This window comes from Aotus nancymaae, unplaced genomic scaffold (genome assembly GCF_030222135.1).
Source record: "Aotus nancymaae isolate 86718 unplaced genomic scaffold, 86718_ANA_hifiasm-v0.15.2.pri h1tg000040l, whole genome shotgun sequence".
Taxonomy (NCBI): Eukaryota; Metazoa; Chordata; class Mammalia; order Primates; family Aotidae; genus Aotus; species Aotus nancymaae.
Window position 1 is genome coordinate 110,325,018 of NW_026988454.1, and position 23,652 is coordinate 110,348,669.

General features: G+C 42.4%; 1 protein-coding gene across 1 annotated transcript in view; it reads left to right on the forward strand.

The window, feature by feature from the left end:
- PKHD1 (PKHD1 ciliary IPT domain containing fibrocystin/polyductin) overlaps window positions 1-23,652 on the forward strand; it is a 499,554-nt gene that overhangs the window by 20,116 nt on the left and 455,786 nt on the right. The window contains exons 12-24 of the mRNA XM_021665443.2: window positions 1,222-1,323; window positions 2,228-2,323; window positions 5,156-5,297; window positions 7,766-7,880; window positions 9,201-9,479; window positions 10,622-10,711; window positions 10,812-10,902; window positions 12,195-12,337; window positions 13,744-13,871; window positions 14,940-15,115; window positions 18,095-18,233; window positions 19,774-19,901; window positions 22,980-23,164. Of these exons, the coding sequence (XP_021521118.2) occupies window positions 1,222-1,323; window positions 2,228-2,323; window positions 5,156-5,297; window positions 7,766-7,880; window positions 9,201-9,479; window positions 10,622-10,711; window positions 10,812-10,902; window positions 12,195-12,337; window positions 13,744-13,871; window positions 14,940-15,115; window positions 18,095-18,233; window positions 19,774-19,901; window positions 22,980-23,164 (1,814 nt within the window). The remainder of the gene's footprint in view (window positions 1-1,221; window positions 1,324-2,227; window positions 2,324-5,155; window positions 5,298-7,765; window positions 7,881-9,200; window positions 9,480-10,621; window positions 10,712-10,811; window positions 10,903-12,194; window positions 12,338-13,743; window positions 13,872-14,939; window positions 15,116-18,094; window positions 18,234-19,773; window positions 19,902-22,979; window positions 23,165-23,652) is intronic.

Genomic DNA, 23,652 nt, shown 5'->3' on the forward strand with positions numbered 1-23,652 from the left:
GAAGGTGTTAATCTCTACATAAAACTGATACAAAATTCCAGTGCCTGTGGGGAAAAAAAAGGAATTATAAAATAGTTTAAAAGCAGGGGGTTATTATAATTAGGGGTGAATTTTGGTATTTGAGGGTAAGAGATCAATCTTTGCCCCCATATTTCTCCTCTGCTTTGTCTCATGGGCAAAAAGCATTATAAAATATCCTCATAAAATATCTATTTTTAGGTAGTAACCATTCATCATTAGCCTTTGTACCTTCAGTTTACACAAAATACAACTCCTCTTTTCCCTGGAGGGAATCAATCTTAGAAATGTCAAAGTTTGATCACAGGAGAGGAAAGCATGAGATAAAGCTAAATTCTGGGGACTATGTGTCATATTACTATAGGTAATTTCTTTTCTCTTTTTATTTTTTGACAGGGTCTCCCTCTGTCACCCAGGCTGGAGTGCAGTGGCATGATTTCTACTCACTGCAACCTCTGGGTTCAAGCAATTCTCCTGTCTCAGCCTCCTGAGTAGCTGGGATTACAGGGGCACACCATGACACCTGGCTAATTTTTGTATTTTTAATAGAGATGAAGTTTCACCATATTGGTCAGGTTAGTCTTGAACTCCTGACCTCAGGTGATCTACCCGCCTCAGCCTCCCAAAGTTCTGGGATTACAGGCATGAGCCACTGCACCAGCCACTGTAGGCAATTTCAAACAATTAGGAGTAGCATAAAAGAACTGGATATGAGGTATGAGGTGCATGTGGGGAAGGACCATTCAGTGTGGAGAAGAGTGGGAGAGTTGTAAAGACAGTGAAGTTCATTCTTCTGCTTAGAGTGAATCACGATTAATATAGGTGAACTGAAGCCTTTCCCAGTGTACCCAAAGTTGATGCCTCCTTGTGTTGTAATTTACTGTTCCCTGACTTGTCAATATTGTCCTTGAGGTCAGGAGACAGATTTTCTGAGAAAACATCATGATACCTAGGGACTTTAGCCAATACCATGAACAACTCCACATTTCCCCCTCCTTTCAAATATTGATCCTGGATGATACATATTTCTAGTCTTTTTCTTATTATGTGCATTTTAAAACAGTTATTACTAGAAAAAACTCAACTTGTTGCTGGACTTAGAAAGTTAAAGTAAGAAATTATTAATGTCTCCTATTATTATAGTATCTGGGTCATATTCTGGTCTATATTTGGAAGCTAATTTTTTTTCCCAAACTCTTGTAGAAATATCATCTGTGTTTCCAGAAACTGGGAGCCTTGGGGGAAGAACAGACATCACAATTACAGGAGACTTCTTTGACAGTTCCGCCCAGGTTACCATCGCAGGTAACTATCTTGAAATGGCTGAAAATAGTTCATAGTTTCAGCTGCTTTAGGAGATTATATATCTGTATAGCATGAGGGGTGCAGGAGGAAGCAAGCTTTGCTCCTTCTACCATGTTTGATAAGTCATGTGTTTGGTTGAGACCAGGTGGGATCTCAGTCCTGCAGTACATGGGTCACAGGAACAGGATGTCCTGTAGACACACTCACAATGCAGAGGCACTTCGCTCAGGCTCCCTTAGCTTGTGAGTGAAGAGGAAGAAAGAAATACAGCTGCTTCTTGACAAAGGTTTACTGTTACTAAAAACAGCCTCTCTCTTCACTCTTCCTTGTTAGCTATCTTGATATAGACAAGCAGAAATGGGTGAGCATTTGCTATGCAGATTACTCTGGAGTTGCCCCATATACCAACTTTGGCAAACCCTTTTGTGGACCTGTCTAGAACTTTTTGTTCTTCCTGGTCCTGTAGTTGATGGGATGCTTCTGTAGTTGGTGAACCAAGGATACAGGAGAGTGTCCTCACACTGTCATGTCACACTTACCTCCCACGCTCAGCCAAGTGGTTCAGTACGTCCCCAGTGAAGAACATTCCATTGCATGGCTTTCCTTCTGAATACTCCAAGCTGCCCTATGCTCTGCACTGTTTCTTTTCTCCTTCACTTGGGGTAACAACTTTTGTTATTCCATCTATATCCAGCCCTTTGCCTTAGAATAAGAGCCTGTCTACTTCAGTCTGGTTTTGCCATCACATCTTCCCACTGCCTCTTCTCTCTCTCTCTCTCTCTCTCTACACACACACACACACACACACACACTCTCACACATACACGTATATATACACATATCTGTATATGTATACCTGTACACATATACACACACATACATACATTTCTTTAATTCCCTTTAGGTATTCCATGTGATATTAGACATGTGTCTTCCAGGAAGATTGAGTGCACCACTCGGGCTCCAGGAAAAAATGCGAGGCTCACCTCCCCTCAGCCAGGTAAGGAAACCACCAGGGCTGTTCAACGAACTCTCTAGTTACAGCTTTAATCATGAGGGACTGGTGAGTAGAAATAAAAGTGAATTCTGATCTCATCTATTTGACTGGCTAACTCAGTGGGCCCTGGGTCCACAATACCATAGTCAAGGCTATCCTTTCAGGAAGGCTCTTAGCTTTATTCAGGTTTTTCGTGACATTGTACTTCTAGCCCCAGCCGGCTGTATGGCCAGTGGCAGCCAGAAGAGACCATGATCCAGAAAGCATAACTGCCCTCAAGATATTGTTACAGCTACTAGAGGAAACCCCCAAACTGCCCTCCTTCATTTGATGGGTCTGTTGCACATCCACTGGCTAAGAAGGCAGGAGCATTAGAGTCTGCTCTACTCAAAACAACAGCATTAGACAAGGCAGGAGAGTGGGGCACAATGGGATGCATTAAAATATGAATTTTCTCCCTTGTTGGCATCTGTCTGCTGCTTTGAAAAACAGGGATGTATTGTGATGCTGCCACTAGCTTATGCCTGAAGTAGGCAGAAATGGAGGCGGCAAGGGAGCTTTCAGCTGCCCTCTATTTAAAGTTTCCTACCCAACAGCAGCAAATCAAGAGCACAATACTGGAGCACTTTTCTGCTGAGCATTAGAACTGAAGGCTCAAGTTTAGTCAGGGATGAAGGGCGGTTGGTGTGTTACCCAGCTGGGAACCACAGGCTGCACATCTGTGCCCAAGGGGCTGACTTAATGGTTAAACTACAGGCGGTGAGAGTCAACTCTAGAGGCACAGTACCTACAAGGAAAGTTGCCCAGCAGGGGAAGAAACCTTTCTAAAGAAAGGCCATTCAGGTGTGAAAATGCATGCAGAGTTTTGGCTTGAGAATTCTCCAGCTCCCAGATCTGCAATTTTAACTCAGGGAAAGCTCCCATCCAAGGAAACAAAACTACTGAAACAAGTAGTCGGGATAATGTGTGTTTCCTGTCAGGAAATAGAGAGGCTGCTCCCTTTTTGAGTATTTATTTCCTGCTTTAGCTGCTTGGGTAGTGGTAGGATAATTTCCTGAATGCAGCTGGTTTTGACAGTTAGTAATGTCCTTTATGAAGGGCTTTTGAAGTTTCTTCCACAGAAGCCGGGCAAACTACTACGTAAACCAATTGTTCTCAACCAGGGGCAACGTTGCCCCTCAGGGGACAAGTAGCAACGTGTAGAAGCGTGTTTGGCTGTTAGACCGGAGGTGGTGGTGGTGATGGTGGCGGTGGTGATACTGACATCTAGTGGGCAGGGCCAGCAAGGCTGCTAGACATTCTGTAATGCATAGGGCACCCCCTCACAACAGTTACCAGCTGAAACAGTAGTGCTGGGGCTGAGAAATCCTGGTTTTGTTGAGAAATGCTGAGTGTATGATTGCTGAGAAATACTGAGTGTCTGATAAAATTATATTGTTTGCTAAGAAGAACGATGGCAAGGAAAACCTAGCTGTCCCCCCTACCCGCCAAGTGGAAAACTGCCTGGGGCATTCTAAAGTAGCAGAACAGTATATGTATATCATACACCGGTTAAAACAATAAGCACGGGATATGGGATCCGCCCCCGTGGCTCCCTCGTAGAGAATGCTTTCTGGTTTGTCCGTGATCAGTGGTAAGCAGGCATCAGCTGCCTACCTAGTTTGTCTTGGTTCTATGAGAAAACACAGAACACCTGCTGTTAATAATAATCCCCTGTTCGGAGAGAATAAATACGTGTGTCAGCATCTGCTTGAGGCTCTCAGCCTGGAATGCCGTCAGCCCCTGAGGCTCTCAGCTTGGAAGGCTGTTGGTCCCCAGATAGTCCCACTTTGCTGTTCTATCTGGGTGTCTGCTTCTTAATGCCTTCAGCACTGCCTGGGTGGGGTTCTCTACGGCTGAGCTGGACTCGGTATGGTTTGAAGTAATATTTTCAAAATCTGCTTTTATTTTTCTGTTTGTTCCTTATCCACCTCTCCCTTTTGGGAGTTATTGAGGAACAATAGTATTAGTGTAAAATAATAATTACCATAATTACCTTTATTGAGCATTTACTCTATTCCAAGCTCTTTGTGTATATGTTTTCCCTTAGTCCTAGTGTATTATTGCTATTTTATTACTGGTCCCATTTTGATGTATGAGAAAATGAAGATGCAAGGACATCAAGGAATTTGCTGAAAGCTACAAGTCTAGCTGTGATTCCGGAGCTTTTATATTCAACCTAAGTTAGTATTCAGTATTGATGGTCCCTGTGCCTTTGGCCTCGGGGTTTGCTTAATAAAAATACAAATTAATACAATATCATTTAAAATGTCACATAATAGCAGCATGCCACATATTTGGCTCTGTGCGCAGGTCCACAAATTGAGGTCATGGCACTTGAGAAACTTAAGGATTGCCAATGTTATAGGGAAAAAGGACTTTAGAGAATTGAATTTCCCCTCTGAACTGGGCCTTAAAAGGTATTGCAGTCCACTTCTGGCTTTAGGAAGCACAAAGCCAAGCCGTGTTTACAAGCACACAATCACATCGTCCTCCTTCTACTCAGCCTCAGCTTCTGTGTGCTCATTCACATTTTATCCAAGACTTGGTTCTCTTCTCTAGGTACTTTTGCTAAAAAGGCAAACTCCTACCCCAAGGAATGTGACTGCTTTCCAGAACATTTGTAGTTAATATTATCTACAGAATCTTTCATGTGACTACTCCATCTCACTCTAGATTGACTCACTTTTACAGGTAGCATCTGGGTCATCTTTCACCTTGTAATTTGAAATAGAGTAGTTCTCCAATTTGGGAAGTTGTGCCCTGTAATGTTTATGAGACCTACATGTCTTACAGGCAATCGAGGGCTTCTTTTTGAAGTTGGAGATGCTGTTGAGGGATTGGAACTGACAGAAGCCACCCCAGGGTACAGGTGGCAGATTGTCCCTAATGCCAGTTCTCCATTTGGGTTTTGGTCAAAGGAAGGACAACCTTTCAGGTATGTTGTAGCAAAAGTGGGAGTCCACCTCAAATGCATCTTTACTAACCTAGGTGAGGCTAGGAGACAGATACGGAAGGCATTGAGATTTCCAGGGAATTTATAACACCAGCCAATTCAACAACAACAGGGTTTGACAGTATTCTCAATCAGTGTTGAGGTCGTGCTAGTGCAGGGACAAATTTTGATGAACATGTAAAATTTATATTTTCCACAACTAAGTTTACAATCTGTTTTGGAGATGATTATCAGCTAGAACATTGAGCTAGAGTTGAGCAGGCCAGGAGACTTGAAAGACAGCAGGGTAAAACATGCTTTTTAGGTACATGGTTAAGAGGTAAAACTAATGTCTGGTTGATGCCAAAGAAAGATCCAAGAATTTGCTCTTTGGGTGTATGAGGGAGCAGAGTCTAGGCAGCATACTGCAGTAAGAACCTTCTAGTGCTGAAGGTCAACCCAATGGCCTTTGTATACAGGGAAAGCTCTTATGGGTTCTGTGAGACATTGTTTTCAGTACTAGTGATGGCGTTGCGATTATGATTTTCTTGTTTAATGGTGTGTAATTCCTTTAGTCTTTTTAATCCTTTTAAGGATGTAGCCAAAATTCCTATTATTCTAAAGTAAGCTTAAAAATCTAAAACCTTAAAAATTGCTTAGACACACAGTTTCCTTAGTGTGTTCTCAGTGTGTAGGTTGAGGGATGGGTCCTTTACCGAATGAGGGATCTCTTTTCCCTTTGAAATCCTTCTCAGAGGGGATGGCTGTGACTTCTGAGTGTGAATTTCAGCCAGTCTGTGACCTCTTCCAAATATTTTACCATTTTATTAGATTGGCACAAAAGTAATGGCAAAGACTACAGTTACTTTTGCACCAATCTAATAGATTTCAACTCAATTGCGTAATAGAAAGCTTCGGGATTTTTAGGCATTGAATAAGCCAAGTAGGGTTGGTAATCTGTGAACAGGAAAGTGTCTCTTGAAGCCTTGCTAACTAGGTACTTAATCACCAGTTTAGGATTTTAAAGTGGTAGTTAAAGCTGGATGCTATGGCTCAATTCTGCAATCCCATCTACTTAGGAGGCTGAAGTAAGAGGATTGCTTGAGTCTAGGAGTTTGAGAGCAGGCCCTGTCTCTAAAAAAAATAAAAAATAAAAAATTAGCCAGGGATGGTGGTGTGCACCTGTAGTCCCAGCTACTTGAGAGGCTGAAGTGAAGAATCCTTTGAACTCAGGAGTTAGGGGCTGCAGTGAGCCATGATCACACCACTGTACTCCAGCCTGGGCAACAGAGTGAGATCTTGTCTTTAAACAAAGAAACAAATAAACAAAAATGTGGGAGTTAATTTGTGGTCTATTGTAGCACCTAATAATTCATCTTTATCATAGTTTTTAATGACTAATAATGTTCAAAGAGAAATCTTTCAGCTACATTTGGTGTCTTTGGGAGTGTTAAGGAGTGAGTCGTACCACCCCAAAAGGCAAAATAACATTTTGACTTCTATAGTAGGTCTTGTAGGGTATGTCCCTTTAACTGCCATTTTGAGGAACCACAAGCCAGATAGTAACTAATTTTCCATTCCCTCTCTCATTGATCTCTTTAAAATCTAAATATTTTAAATTAAAAAGTTAGAATATTTATTTATATATTGGTAAGTTGATGTAATTATATTGATGAACCTTTAAATTGTTATTTTTGATAGTATTTTTAGGTTTAAAAATTCTATCAAAAATAAAGATAATGTGTATACATTAAAGCAAAATTTTAAAACGTGTTGATATTGATAATCTGAAGATTTAAAAAATTAGCATAATCAGATAATATTCTTGGTATTTATTTAGGCAGTCTAATCAGTTCCTTAACTGTATCTGCCTTTATTAGGTTGCTAGAATTTAAATATTAAAAATATGATATTTAAAAAAATACTTTATGAAATTGCCTGTAATCTTCTTCAAAGTTGCATTTTATTAGTTTTAATTTGAAATTGTTGACATTTTGAATTAACTCTTATCTGTGGATCATAATATTTTTAATTAGAAAAATATTCTCTGAAGGTGTTGAGGTATCTGGTTAGCTCAGAGCGAATTCTGATAAGCAATCTTGCTTTGTTTCTAATAATAAGAATAATATTTACTAGAGATTGAGCTTATACATGATTCAGGGCCTGCAATAGATGTGTTAGGCAGTTTTATCAGCTAAGCCTCCATATAGCTGTGTGCTGTGGCTACAACTTTCCCAAAGCTGACACAACAGCAAGGGGGTTTGTAGCCAGTGTAGAGATGTATTGGGCTGTTGAGACTAGGCTGGTGCTATAGCTCTTTCTAGAATATTATGGACAACCATGTGGCATAAGAATCAGGTTGTTTTTCTTATTACCATAAAAGAAGACAAAGTACAAGGGCAGTTATTTGTTAGTTCAGTGACTTGGGCCTTGGTTACCCTTGCTTGACTCTGTGTTCTTCCGCTTTACAGAGCACGGCTCAGTGGGTTCTTTGTGGCTCCAGAGACAAATAATTACACTTTCTGGATTCAGGCAGACAGCCAAGCTTCCTTGCATTTCAGCTGGTCAGAGGAACCAAGGACTAAGGTATTCACTGTCTTCTCATTTTCCTTTTCTCTGCTGCCAGTCTTATGAAGAAAGAAAGAATCCAAGTTAAGGCTCTCATGTTTTACAGATAGTTTTAACATGCCATTGGATGACCAGGAACTTTAATTGCTGAAAAAGAACTTGGTTGAATGTGAACCTACTGTTTATTGAGTGTTTACTGTAAGCCAAACATTATGCTACATCTTTCATAGACCTTGTCTCTAGTTTTCACTGCAGCTCTGCAAAATGTATGTATGTGTGTGTGTGTGTATATATATATATATGCATGCATATATATAATGTATGTGTGTGTTTGTGTGTATATACATACATATGTACATATGTATCTTTTCCACATGGGGAAATTAAGGCTTAGAAAGATTGTATGGGCCAATGGTGATGGCTCATGCCTGTAATCCTAGTGCTTTGGGAGGCTGAGGCAAGCGGATCACTTGAGCCCAGGAGATTGAGACCAGCCTGGGCAACATGATAAAACCCTGTCTCTATTAAAAATATAAAAATTAGCCAGGCTTGGTGGCATACGCCTATAGTCGCAACTACTCAATTTGCTGAGGCGGGAAGATCACCTGAGCATTTGGAGTCGTGGCTGCCACTGCACTCCAGTCTGGGAAACAGAGTGAGATCTTGTCTCAAGAAAAAAAAAAGAAAGAAAGATTGCGTGCCTAACTCACTTGGATAGCAGAAGGCACATTCAGGATTCAACCCCAAATTTACCTGACTCCTTAACTGGTGCCTTTTCCACTAATTTGGGGTGGAGATGTAGGCAGCTATATGTAGGAATTCCCCATGAACATTGAAGGATAAGAAAAGATGCCTTTAACAAGCAGCCAAAATGCACTTATGCCATTGACAAAGAATCACAATATTTTTCTCAAATTGTTAATATGTTTCTCTCAAATTGGTTTGCTAGTTGGTTGGAGAAATGTCATAGATTTTAATGTATCAACATTCCAGGTCTCTCGAAGGCTTAATACTACTTTCTCTATAGCATCATGTAATCCTAGGGTTTAGGGTGACAGTTCCTTCTCTAAATATGGCCCATCTGGTCTCATTTGAGTACTCTCAATTGAAAGAGAGAGAGAGAGAGAGAGAGAGAGAGAGAGAGCAAGCGCAAGAGAGAGTGAGCGTGCGTGCTAGAGAAGTATAAACAACCACAGGGCCCAGGTAACTGGCTTAATACATTAAAAGGCAGATCAGTTAAAAACCCTCTTGTTTGTAGCAGTTCAGACACTTAGTGTTTGAGAAAGAGATGCCTGGAAGCTTCATAGTGTTGATCATGATATGCTTTTTTGGGCACAGGTGAAACTGGCCTCCATCAGCGTTGGCACTGCTGACTGGTTTGACTCCTGGGAACAGAATAGGGATGAAGGGACCTGGCAGCAGAAGACTCCCAAGTTGGAGCTGTTGGGTGGAGCCAAGTACTACCTGGAAGCAGAGCATCATGGGATAGCCCCAAGCATGGGGATGAGGATTGGTGTCCAGATTCACAACACCTGGCTGAATCCTGATGTGGTCACCACTTACCTCCGGGAGAAGCACCAGATCCGAGCCCGAGCCCAGAGGCTTCCAGAAGTACAGGTCTGTGTCTCTTCCCAGTCCCTTGGAGTTGAACTCTGGAAGGAATAAAGTCTTGTCTAGCAGGAGCACTGACTGGGAGCCTGGGGACCTGAGGTGTCATTATAACCTTGCTGTCAAAGAAATGGGGTATCCAACAGCATTGTGAAGATGTCTACAAAAATGTAAAGTCTTATTACTGAGATTATCTTACTCATTGAGTTGGTTTTAGGAATTTAAGTTCCAAGTAAGTCTTCTTTTAGAAACTATTTCCCAGACTAGAGACAAGGTCCTCTAAACACACCCCCAACACATGTGTATGCATGCATGTGAACATATGCACATGAAATTCCATAATTTTTTGACTGATGCCGGTCCTATTTCCCTACAGGCTGTGTTTTCGAAGTTTGCTTTGAAAAGATCATGTCCTTTAGGTCTCTCAGTTGTGCCCCGTATTTTTGTTGAACAGTTTTTATGTATTATAGTTTTTGATCACTTTTTGGTGTATAAAGACAAGTCAATATGGACTTTGCCCTCTAAAGCTTACAGTCTAATAGTAAAACACGTACACAACCATAGAACAAAGTAGAAAGTAACAAGTGATTTAAGAAATTAAAAGCTGCATAGAACTTACTCCATAGCAAAAGTAGAATGTGCCCAACAGGGAATGTGTTGGAAGCAAAGCAGAGACTGGACAAGCCTCCAAGAGAGGGGGCATGCCATGGGGATGCCTCTGCCTGCTGGTCTACCCTTGGGAGAAAGCAATTGGTGAGAGGGACTGAAAGTGCAGCATTCAATGGCAACCATTACATCTCATACTTTCAATCAAGGGGCACAGACAAATAGGGAAGATTGACAGCTATAAGATTATTCCAACAAAATAATATCAGTATACACATGTGAGTAGCAGCCCTTGTGCTTCTGGGTCAGGTGGGTAGGGATTGGTATTGCTCTCTGGATTTGAGAGAATATAAGGTTATTCCAACCAAAGTTCTCATTAGGTGATGATGCTGTGTTCTTCAGAGATTTCTGAATGGTAGAGCATTGAAAAGTTAAAATAATAACAAAAAGGAAATAGCAAGCTGAGGAGATGTCCTGTGTTCTTAGATTGTCCCTCTGGCTTAATTAGCACCATCATTTAGTCTTGTCTCTCTTGGCTTTTTTAGGTGCTGAATGTGTCAGGCAGAGGAAACTTCTTCCTTACTTGGGACAATGTCTCTAGTCAGCCAATCCCTGCAAATGCCACAGCTCATCTGGTGGGAGACTTCTTCAAAAAATGAGGGATGGGGGTGGGAGAACTGGGGGTGGTCTTTATGCTCATGTTATAAATTCCTGGTATTTTCTTCTTTGTAATAGATTCAAACAACCATTGAGGAGTTACTTGCAGTCAAATGCAAACTGGAACCCCTTTCAGCTAACATCCTTCTCCGACTTGGATTTGAACAAGGTGCTGTCCCTGGTTTGACACATCCTGATTGTCTTTGTCGTCATTGTCTTCTTTCTTTCTATAAAATGAGATGAATTGTCTTCATCTCATTCTATAAAATTGTCTTCCTCTCCAAGATGCTAACAGAGTCAAACAAAAATATAAAATCTGGATTTGGATACTGAGTGGCTGAGGGAGTGGTACTGTGCATGGGAGGATGATGCTTGTGATGTTGGTGTCAATAGAAAGGAAAGGCGGCCGGGTATGGTGGCTGACGCCTGTAATCCCAGCACTTTGGGAGGCTGAGGTAGGCAGATCATGAGATTGGGAGTTCGAGACTAGCCTGGCTAACACGGTGAAACCCCATCTCTACTAAAAATATGAAAAATTAGCCAGGTGGCATGCATCTGTAGTACCAGCTGCTCGGGAGGCTGAGGCAGGAGAATTGCTTGAACTCAAGAGGTAGAGGTTGCAGTGAGCCGAGATCGCACCACTGCACTTCAGCGTGGTGACGGAATGAGACTCTGTCTCAAAAAAAAAAAGAAAGACATTCCTTCTGATTCCTTCTGAGCTGTGAGGTAGAATGCAGCACTCTCCCATACTCACCATGCCACACAGTGGGAAAAGGTCAAAGACGAAGACATAGGTGAGAAACATGCAAACATAGCCAAAACCATACTAATCTTCAGATTCCACTAAAGGAATTACTACTTAAGAAAGTAGTCTTAAGAAGTTCTTCAAATGTGAGGGTATGTTTTTAAAACTAAGTTGAACTAAATTCTAGTTTTTTTGAACGTCTCCTACATCTTGATATTCCTTGTCTTTTTGCTTCTCAATAGTTGTTCAAGTCCTGGTACACAGAGAAAATGCTAAAGGATTTTCAAGGCTTCGGGGAACACAGAATGAGTTTCTTACAGCTGGAGCCTTCAAACCAGGGGTGCTGACCACTCCTGCTGTGCCCAGCTCTCCCAGGGCTGAGAGTCCAATATCATAGTGAACAGGACAGCTCCTACAACAAAGAATTATACAGCCCCTAAAATGTTTATAGTGCCGAGGTTGAAAATTCCTGCTCTGAAGTCTCTTGTGCCAACAACTTTGCCCCTGAGCTAGAAACCAAGGATGCTGGGGAGTTAGAGTTGAAGAACTGAGTCTCAGAGAGGTTGAGTTACTTGCTCGAGGTTGCATGGGTAATTAGGTTAGAACAGGGGTTTTCTTAAGTGAGATACTCTAAAATCCTCATGCACATGTGTCAGGAAGCTCTATCTTGTTTAACATCTATGCCTGTCTTTCTATTTTATCTGAACTGCATCCAGGCCCAGAAGTTTCCAGCTCTGATGGGGACCTCACCAGTGGGACAGAGCCCTTCTGTGGCAGGTTCAGCCTCCGTCAGCCTCGACACCTTGTCCTAACTCCCTCGGCTGCCCAGAAGGGCTATCAGCTGGATCAGTATACACATGTGAGTAGCAGCCCTTGTGCTTCTGGGTCAGGTGGGTAGGGATTGGTATTGCTCTCTGGATTTGAGACTGAAAACACAGAAGCACAAAGGGGTGATTGCTGTGATCTACCCAAGGTGTTTCAGGCTGAGGTTCTAGGTCTCTCGACTGCTGTTTCAGGTATAAACAGACACCACTGGCCCCCACTTTTGTGTTGTTACCTGTAAATGCCTTTGTGTTAGCTGTGAGACCTGTGGAAGTTTTTATTTGCTACAATATTTACTCTGATCTCCAAGAGTACAGACTGTGTCATTGGACTATCTGGTTTTAAATCCTGAATCCACACCCAATGTGCCTTCCATGTCTGTCTTACGTACAGAATGCCTTCATTTACTCATCTGTAAAATGGATAGTAATGTGGTTTCTCTCTCAGGACTGTGGTATAGATTAAATGAGAGAATCTAGTAAAGTGCCTGCACAGTTAGGACCCAGTGAAGGCTAATTATTGTTACTCTAGTTGTTATTATGGATGGATTGAATGGACTGATGCCTTTCTCAAATACCTCTTACATTGTTTGATTTGATGGCTCCACCATCCTCGTAAAAGAAGTGCAGTTCACTTGCCCTTTGGGAACTGGAGTGAGTTTTGCTACAGTGGTAGAGCTCATGGCAGTAGTTTCTAGTCCTTTCCTAGTCGGGCTGCTATGGGATTTGGGGCTAAATGGTTCAGGCTTGAGTCCTCCCTTCTTCAGCCTCATCTCTCCTGCAGGGGCACCCAATGGAGGTGATTTTGCCCCCCAGGGAAGAGTTGGCAAGGTATGGAGACAGTTTTGGTTGTCCCAACTGGGAAAGTGCTATTGGCATCTGGTGGGTGGAGTCCAGGGGAGCTGATGAAGATCCTATAATGCACAGAACAGCCCCTACAATAAATAATTACCCAGCCCCTAAAATATTGATAGCTCTGAGGTTGAAAACTCCTGCTTTAAAGGTTTTTGTGCCAACAGCTTTGTCCCTAACTGAGTTAGAAGCCAAGGATGCTGGGGAGTTAGAGTTAAGAAACTGAAGCTCAGAGATGTTCGGTTACTTGCTTGAGGTTGCACAGGTAATTGGGTTAGAACAGGGGTTTTCTTAAGTGGGTACTCTAAAATCCTCACTGCCAAGCATAGTGCTAGGCATTTAAAAACTCCGTTTAATAACATGTTTTTGGCCCAAGAAAAAGTATTTACTGTATTTTCCCCAGCTTTATTTAGCTAGGTAAGTAACAATTTATTTGTCTCTGGCTACACTGGTAGGCTCCGGAGGGCAGGAACTGGGTTGACTCTCTCATAGTCTACGGCAGCGTTCTAGAGATGTGGGCTCCTCACTACATGTTGTTTGAATGATGGCTTCTTGCACTAATAGAACTGAAGGACTTATTTGGTGTCCATAGCTGTGTCTTGCATACAAAGGCCACACAAACAAGATCCTGAAGATGACTGTGTCCTTCACAATTGGCTTTCAAAACATGGTAAAGAACACCACCTGTGACTGGAGTCTCATGAGGACCAGCCCCAAGAGGTAGCTAATCGGTGGGGAGCCATGGTGGGAATTTGGTCAGCTGGGAGATTAACTCTCTTGGGGACAGTGAGGCACTAATGGTCTTATATTTGGGCCTTGTGTACTAATTTGGGGATTTGAATATATTTTATTTGACCAAAAAGTTAGACTCCAGAGCAGTTAATTGTTAAGAATATACTATTTCTGGCTGGGCGCGGTGGCTCACGCCTATAATCCCAGCACTTTGGGAGGCCGAGGCGGGTGGATCACGAGGTCAAGAGATCGAGACCATCCTGGTCAACATGGTGAAACCCTGTCTCTACTAAAAATACAAAAATTAGCTGGGCATGGTGGCGCACGCCTGTAGTCCCAGCTACTCGGGAGGCTGAGGCAGGAGAATTGCTTGAACTCAGGAGGCGGAGGTTGCGGTGAGCTGAGATCGCGCCATTGCACTTCAGCGTGGGTAACAGGAGCGAAACTCCGTCTCAAAAAAAAAAAAAAAAAAAAAAATACTATTTCCTACAGGGAGTGTGACATTTCTTGTAGGAATAGAATCGTAAAACAGCACAGTTGGGGGAAACCTTAGAGAACATTCTTTGACATGACAGATAGAGGGAATTTGGGGCCCCATGAATTTGTGATTCATCAAAATTCATTCAGCTAGTGATTCTGGAATAAAATTTAGCCATCTTGATCCCTTGATTCAGTGCTTCCCACATAATTCTCATGAATGAATCTGGTAATGTCCAGAAGTATCAATCTTCTCTGTGGTTACAGCCTAACATTATAATTTGCTTACGACACATAATTAAACTGTAATTTGAAAATGCTGCTGACAGTGCGTGCCATGGATGAATGATTGACTTAAAAGGTAACTCCTGGTGTTATCCAAGGCTGAGCTGAGCCCATCTTGGCTGGAGTGTTTGTACCTACGGCACCCGGGGCTGCTTGGGTGCAGGGGTTCATGGGGTCTCTCTCCTGGCTGCATAGCCCTCAGGCCCCTGCCCCAGGTTTGGGAAAATGAGCTCTAATGGGAGAGGACTGCAGGCACTTGCTGAGAGCCCAGTTCTACTCCACGCTGTTTTTCAGCTGGCAGTTCCGCTGCACTGACCTCTGGGAGACGTGTGTGCGTTGCTCTGGGGATCTCCAGCCCCCTCTGGCAAACTCCCCAGTGCTGGTTCATCAGATTGACCTGCTCCCACTGGCTCAGGAGACAGGCCTGTTCTATGTGGATGAAATTATTATTGCAGACACAAATTTAACAGGTAATCATCAAATTCTCTCTCCTCTACAAGCCTGTCAAATGCCTACCTCAAACTTTCCTGCTAGGGGTTACTGTTTTTTAATGAGGAAGAAGCAGGTGATCCTCCATTTTGCCTGCCTTGGCTCTAGAAAACAGAAGGGGCTGAGATTGTGTGCACTTGGTTCTATGTCTCTCTAGCTAGTCCCTCTTCTTCCCTGTTTTCCCCACTATCTGCTCTTGCTTCTGGTGTCTGTACTCCTACCACAGTTTTCCCTTTCTTGCTGGGGATACTTGGTTTCTTCATCTGTAAAATGGGTATAATAAGGACCCTACTTCATTAGATTACTGTGACGATTAACCAGAGTTTAATATAAAGCACTCCTTACCAGTCCTGTCCATAGAGGTGGCCAATAAATGTAAGCAATTATTGTTATCATTATTATTATCATTAGATGGCAGGATTTTCCCACCTCTCCATGAGTTAATATATCATACCAGCTGCTGGAAGGAACACAGCAGTGTCTGTCCCTGTAAATGGGCTAAGAGTCTGATGTACAACCTTCAAGATAGATGCAGTGAGAGTTGGAAGGTAATCATCTTCTTGAGAGAGAAGGCCTTGTCCTTTCTGTCTCCCCAGACTGTTGCTACTCATTATTTAGAGATAGCGCCTGCCTCTTTCTTCCTGAAGTCTCCCTTGACCTCTCTTGGGCACAGTCATCTCACCTGTCTCTTGCCCGCTAGTCAAGGATGAAATCCTCCTCTGAGGCCCTGCTGAGGTGGCCGTGTGTGATGTGCACCCACAGCCAACGCAGAACGGTGCAGTTTGCCCTCGGTGTCTTCAGGCTTCTGACTTTTGCTCATGTTTCCTTCTCTGTGAAATCCCTTGTGGCTTTGGGGGTCAGCTAGCCAACTTTTTATAGTTTCTTTCCCTTTCCAAGAAGAAAAAGATGATACCTTCATTTACATTTTGATTTAGAAAATGTACAACTTTTCGGTTTTGCCTACACATTGCAGTACTGAAGGCAGGGGAACTTGGGGATGGGTGGCAAGAGGCTCTTTATCAGCCTGGAAATTACATCATCTTCGATTCTCATCAAAATCCCATCTCTCCTCTGTTTCCGTAGTTTAAGTGTTTTGGGGACATCTGGGTCATTGCTTATTGTTCCAAACCTGTTCATGCTTTGGCACACTTAGAAAATGACACTATTCATGTGACATGCTGGGGTGACTGCCTGAATTTTTAGTGCCCAAGACAACTGGCTGGGGGTCTTTGGTGACCCCAAGTGTTGCCTCAATTTCCAGAAGGCTGAGAGAATCAATATTTCATACACTGGAGCCTGCTGGTTGGAAAACTCAGGACTGGAAAATAGGTGCCGTTCAGTTTTTCTTTTTTCTCCCGTGAATGCCATTCTGCCTCTCCAAACACTTGAAGCCAAGGATTCAGAACCTTTTCTCACTGCCCCCACCTCTTTGCCACCAAATTCTCTGTGTATCTGGAATCATCCAGGGATGAGGTGAGGTGGGAGCAGGAAGGGAGAGGGTGGAACGAGAGAAGATGGGGATGGCTTGCATGAAGCAGTCTGCCTCCCACTTTGTCACATTAACCCTGCTGGCAATGGCTTTGTTTTCAGGATTATTTAATGGCAACATAAACTACACATTTGGGCTCAATATTCATAGGTAATTGTATATCACTTATCTGATCTCAATTTTATACTTGATGATATCCCCCCACCTAATATCCTCTGTGAAACTTCTTTTTATCTCCCACTACCACGGGATAGTGGTAGCTTCCATTTATTTCTCATTTAGTTCTCAGAAGCCCACGAGTTTGTCCTATTATTTCCACCTGTGGATGAGGACATCAAGGCTAAAAGGAGTTGAATATTTTGCCCTAGTTCACACAGCAGGGGTGTGGAGGAGATCGGAATGTAGTGATCACTGACCCTCGAACTGAACCTTCGGTGACTCTACCCAGCTGAGCAAATAATCATTTGTTGACCACCTACTCTATGCCTAGCAGATGCTAAGCATCAAGCATGTGAAGAAGATTTTTTTATTTGAGACGGAGTCTCACTCTGTCCTCAGGCTGGTATGCAGTGGTGCGATCTTGGCTCACTGCAACCTCTGCCTCCTGGGTCCAAGTAATTCTCCTGCCTCAGTCTCCCAAGTAGCTGGGATTACAGGTGTGAACCGCCATGCCCAGGTAATTTTTGTAGTTTTAGTAGAGACAGGGTTTCACCATTTTGGCCACGATGAGCTCGATCTCTTGACCTCGTGATCCGCCCACCTCGGCCTCCCAAAGTGCTGGGATTACAGGTGTGAGCCACAGCACCTGGCCTTAAATCTTAAGTCTCACTAAACTCTCCTTGCCTTGCAGATTGCTATCAATCAAGCATGTCATAATCCCCACTTTAGAAATAAGAAAACTGAGTCTTACAGAGCATATGTGGATTAGCTGAGTGGGTATTCAATAGAAGTGAAAAAATCAGGATTTGACCAGTGGTCTCTCTTAAAGTGTGCACTCTTTCTGCACACGTGCTGGCCCCACACTGTGGACAGATAAACACCCAAGTACTCCCATGTGTGCCTCTGAGTTTAGTGCTCCTAAGAGGATCAGCTGAATATCTCTAGAGTTGCCAGGGCTGTGGGAAGGAAAGGAGGAAAGGGTGGCAGGCTACACTGCAATAGATTAACTGTGTAGGAGTGCCTCCAAGAGCATAGGGAGTGCTGGCTGGGGGCTTGTTGCACTTTTCTATGGAATCAATCTTCATCTCCTTAAATCAGGATCTTGCACTTTCCTTTTTGTACTAAACTGAATGGCAGATCCTCCTGCCTCCTCTCTGTGTGTTTTTTACGCAGAGAGGAGACAGGATAAGTAAAAATCTATGCTTTAGGTGCGTGCTGAGAGCTGAGTCTCTCACATCTCCAACTGGGATTTTCCACACAGCAAGTCTCCCATCTTGAGTCACTTGATAGTAATTGGATCACTGGTCTCTAGTTTCTCAAGCTGATTCTGGAACGGCTCGCCCAGGGGGGAATCTGGTGGAATCAGTCTCTGTGGTGGGATCCCCTCCGGTCTACAGTGTTACCTCCTGGCTGGCGGGGTGTGGCACAGAGCTCCCGCTCATCACTGCACGGTAAGGAGTGGTTTTTGTATATTCTTCTTAGGATTGCTTGTTGGCCTTGGGGGACACAGGGGAGACTTTTTATCAGGAAAAGCTACCTGTTTTGTTGCTTAAAGCAATGTTCTCAATCTTGAGAATGCAGCACCAGATTCACCTGGAAGTCTTGTTAAAATTACTGGCCTACTGTCAGAGTTTCTAATTCAGTGGGTTTGGGGAAAAACCTGAGAATTTGTATTTTTAATAAGTTCCTTGTTGGTGCTGATTCTTCTAGCCTGGGGACTACACTTGGAGAACGAATTCAGAGTCAGTTAGTTTAAAAATAGTGGCATTTGGTGTTATTCAGAGGTTCACATCACCCTTGTTCTTTTTTTTGTTGTTGTTCCCCTCATTGCATTCCTCATGTATTAATCTTGTTGAAATCCTTTGAAGTATCTAGAAAAGAAAAATAGCTATTTCTAAGAACTCACCACCAGATGGCACTAGAGCCCCATAAGCATTGCTTTGCAATAACCATTTCTAGCCACAGTTTACAAAGCAGTAACTAAAGATTAGGCTCCTTCTAAGCTTCTGGAGCACATGTATACTCTCATTTGTTCTTTTAATTTTTCACCTAAATCCCAGTGGAATGGGAATAATTGAGTGCTTTGCTTTTGATGTATGTATATGTATAGGTGTGTAGGGATATATATGTATATATATATATGCACACTGTACATATGTGTATATACATATATATCTAGATATACAGTCACCACATAACAATGTTTCTTTCAATGATGGACCAAATATATGACGGTGGTCCTATAAGATTATACTACCGTATTTTTACTGTACCTTTTCTGTGTTTAGATATATTTTGATACACAAATACGTACCATTGTGTTACAATTGCCTAGAGTATTCAGTACAGCTACAGGCTGTGCAGGGTTGTAGCCTAGGACCAACAGGCTATACCATACAGCCTAGGTGTGTGGTAGGCTGTACCGTCTAGGTTTGTGTAAGTAAGCTCTGTGATGATTGCACAATGATGAGATTGGCTAAGGATGCATTTCTTAAAATGTATCCTCACCATCAAGTGATACATAACTGTATAGGTTTCTTTCCCTCATCTTTTTCTACTATGTTCCAAAATGAGTTCTTGTATCTACAGCATGCTGCAATGGCTTATTAAAGGCAGGTCAGAAAGTTTGAACTTGTGCTTCACTTTCCTTGACTAAATATTTGTTTCATGGTTCTCTGGGCAGGAAAAGCAGTAAAACAATCCATTGAAAATGAAGGAGTGAGATATCTTTAGTGGCAGAAAGGAAGCCCACCATATTGGCAGGTTCTAAATGCCAACATTTTTGACTCTGAAATGATAGAGGTGAATTAAGTTACTCTGAAATAATTCTCACGTCGAGTGGTCCTGAAAACTCCCTTTCTGAATTTTCTCAGGTCCCTTAGCTCTTTCTGGAAGGCTCCAGCCTAAGCAAGACAGGACACCCTTCAGACAAGGTCCTCCTAGGTGCACACCCAACCCAGATGTTAATGCTTTGTTTCTGATGTGCAACAGCTCTGTGCCCGCTGAAGGAACAGAACAGGGATCTGAACTAGTCCTGGTGACGATCCAGAGACGACAGCAGATGAGTCCACCTCTAGGAGGACACTTTCGCATCCAGCTTCCTAATACAGTGATTTCTGGTAAGGGGGCGATTGGGGGTGCAACACTTCTCACGTATTTAAGGGCATTCCTGGGGGAACATCCTGCAAGGTGGTCAGGCAGGTGATAGTATTAAAAGTATTGCGCTTATTTTCCAGAGTCTGAAAGTGACATTCTTAAAATGAAAGATTTGGAAAGGGACTTACGATTAATACTACCCAACCTTTACATTTTGGAGATGTAGAAGATGTCTAGATGTACACATATGAGTGGGTCAGCTGAGTGGATCAGCTTCCTGGGACTATTGTAAGGAGTTACCACAAACTTGGTGACTTCAAACAGCAAAAATTGATTCTCTTTCAGTTCTGGGGGCCAGAAGTCCAAAATCAAGTTGTCAGCAGGGCCACATTCCTGTGGAAGGATTTGCTCCTGCCTCTTCTGGCTTCTGGTGGCGGCTGGCATGTCTTGGCTGTGGCCATATCATTCCAACTGCTGCCTCTGTGGTTAAGTTGCTTCTTCCTCTTCTATCTCAAAATGTTCCCTGCCTCTCTCTTAAAAGGATACCTATTATATAACAGTATTTAGGGATAATCTAGGACACCTGGGATAATCTAGGACAGATTTCTCCTCTTAAGACCCTTAGCCACATCTTTTGCCATATGCAGTTTATTCTTTTAAGTTAACATTCATATTTTCTGGGGATTAGGTTATTATACCATCTTTCAGGGGGTTCACCATTCAGCCAACTACATTGAGGCTTGCTGAGAGGTCATACCAATAGCTGATGATGGGTCCAGTTGTGAACCTGGGTATTTGATTCCTGGGTCAGTCCTCTTCTCTCTAGAGTTTTATAGGTCAAGACATATGGTAGCCATGGTCCTTCAGAGTTAAACTTAATGGTAACATCATATACTATGGAGGATTTTAGTGGTCCCAACAAATGTAGAAAGAACTTTCAGGTGCAGTTAGAGTAGTGTTTGTAAATCTTCAAGAATACACACAATGCACAAAGAACAAGGATTAGAAGTGATAATGATATGTTACTTATTTGGTAGAAACATGGGGAATCAAAAGCAAGGCTCAGTAGAACTTGGGAGGGGCTGTATAAAAGTTGGAACATGAGGCTGGGCGCCCTGGCTCACGCCTGTAATCCCAGCACTTTGGGAGGCTGAGGCAGATGGATCACAAGTTCAGGAGTTCAAGACCAGCCTGGCCAAGATGGTGAAACCCTGACTCTACTAAAAGTACACTCTTCAGTTTTTTGTTTTTTTTTTTTTTAATTACTGTAGGGAAAACACTGAGGAATGGTCAGAGCTCCTATCCTGATCTTTTCATCAAGGTGACTTTCCTAATAATATGGTTCAACTGTGAGTGTAGAAGTGGGAGGGAGGAGGAGAAAAAGAAAACTAGCATTAGAGGATATAGAAAAATAAAAGTACAATTGTTATAAATAATGCAGACTTCAAAAACAGAAAAGTCACAACCCAAACAAACCAAAATTTAAATGGTCAGAACTGGAAGCACAAAGAAAATGCCCTCTCCTGACTTGTGTTGTGGCAGTCTGAACGCCCCCAGAAAACTGTGCTAAAGAGTTAGAAAAACAAATGTACAATAAAAGTAAAATACAAACACAAAACAACAAAATTCCAGTAACTATTTTGGATTGCAAACTGTATAAATTTAATGTTCAATGTGATGAAATAACCATTTGGAAAATACAAAAAATTAGCTGGGCATGGCAGGTGCCTGTAATCCTAGGTACTCGGGAGGCTGAGGCAGAGAATTGCTTGAACCTGTGAGGTGGAGGTTGCAGTGAGTGGAGATCGCGCCACTGCACTCCAGCCTGGGTGACAAAGTGAAACTCTGTCTCAAAAAAAAGTTGGTACATGTCCCAAAAGTCTTTTGACTTCCCAAGCAGAAAGTCATTAGGCCTGCACAGGACCTTCTTAGGTGGGAGAAATGGAGTGGGGATTTTACCATAATAGGATGACTCAGGAGAAGTGGAAGATCCCTAGGTGTTGACTCTGGTAAATGGGGGAATAGACATCCACTGTGCCTTGCCTCTATGAGACCCATTACTGTGCTATTTATATTTGATTTTACTTCTCATGGATGACAGCTCCTCCGTATAGACTTTCTGCTACTGATTTCCATCACTGATGATCCTCAGATCACCGCCTGCAAAACAACAACAAGGAAGTTGGCCTTGGCCTGGCCTTTTGAATGATGATGGATCTGAAATTCTGTATAAATGTAGAAACATGTTTTGTAAAAGAATAAGAATTTTGTTCACAATTTGGAAACTCAGTGCTATTATATTAACCCTTCAGGGCAGTGTGGAATTTAAGAGAAACGCTCTTGAGTAGGTAGAAGGCAACCTGGGTTTTCATGTAAACCTGTCTTTCTGCGTTGGCAAGCTTCTGAATAGGGTTGAGTTTAATTTTCTTCATCCCTAAAGTAGGCATTAGGGTACCCAATGACCCACCTCACAGGGCTGCTGGGATCAGCTAATGAAATGGGAACTTCTGGTAGAGCTCAAAGCAAGCAGGGTTCAAACACAGAGAACTGTTATTCCTCTGTGGGGACATGGAATGGGGAAGCAGGTGGTTGGGCTTAAAGAAAATTCTAATAGAGAAACTGAAGTTAAATGCCAACATTCCTCAGCTGGGCTGGCCAAGTTTTTATGGGTGTCAGCTGCTGTACGCCTCCATCACTCCCTGTGAAAAGTGGCCAACTTTTCTCTGTTCACAGGGCCAGCTAAATTTTTCCAGGGAAAAATCTAATATTTAATTAGACTTTCAGGCATTACAAGGGTGTGTGGAGTTTACATTTTGAGTTGACAGTTGAGATGGTTTTATCTGACATGGCTGTGCTCTCTGATTGCTATGTGATATGGTATGAATGATAGTGTAATATAAAAAGTGGGTATTTTCTTGTCTTTACCTTGGAAAAAAATGGTTTAACTAGGGCTAGGGATTCTGCTGAAGCTCCATTTTGACAGAGAGATCTCCTGAAAATTTGATAGGCATCCTGGTATTTATTGTGTTATCCTTGATGATGAAACTATAAGGTGGATTAATTAGTGTCTGTGTTTTCGGTATCGAAACCTTTTCTCACAGATGTCCCTGTACACGTTTCTGCTCGTCACCTTCACCAGCTCTTACAGAATAATGCTGATGACTTCACATCCAGGTACCTCAATGCCAGTGACTTCACTGTGAAGGAGGATGTAAACAGCTGCTACGAACACGTATGGACCTTGTCCTGGTCCACTCAGATTGGGGATTTGCCCAATTTTATTAGGGTATGTATAGTATCCATTTTAATGGTATAGATTTGCTGCCCTGGAGAAATTCTGAAAAAAAAAAAAAAAAAAAAAAAGGAATCAGAATTATACAAATGGAAACTGTCATGAATTATTAATTTTTTTGGAATATTCAAGTAAGGGGATTCTATGATCTTTCTTTCTGAAAGTTTTCAACCCATATTTCGTATCTCATATCCCTGAAAAAGCAATTTAAACCCAACATCTCCCTTCCTAACTCAGTGTAGGTAGTGGAGTTGTTGGTCAGTGTCCACCATACAATAATTCTACATCTGTTATTGGATAATTTAAGCAGATGTGATTGACTTAGATGATTGCGGAAGCAGATGGCATAGCAGAAGGAAGTTTAGAAAAGAATTTGCTGTCTTTGTGTAATGACAAAACCAGATGCTCTTGCATATTTAGGGTTTTAAAAATAATCTAATGATCATCTAGCATTTGGTTATTATAAAATGAAGCCCAAGATG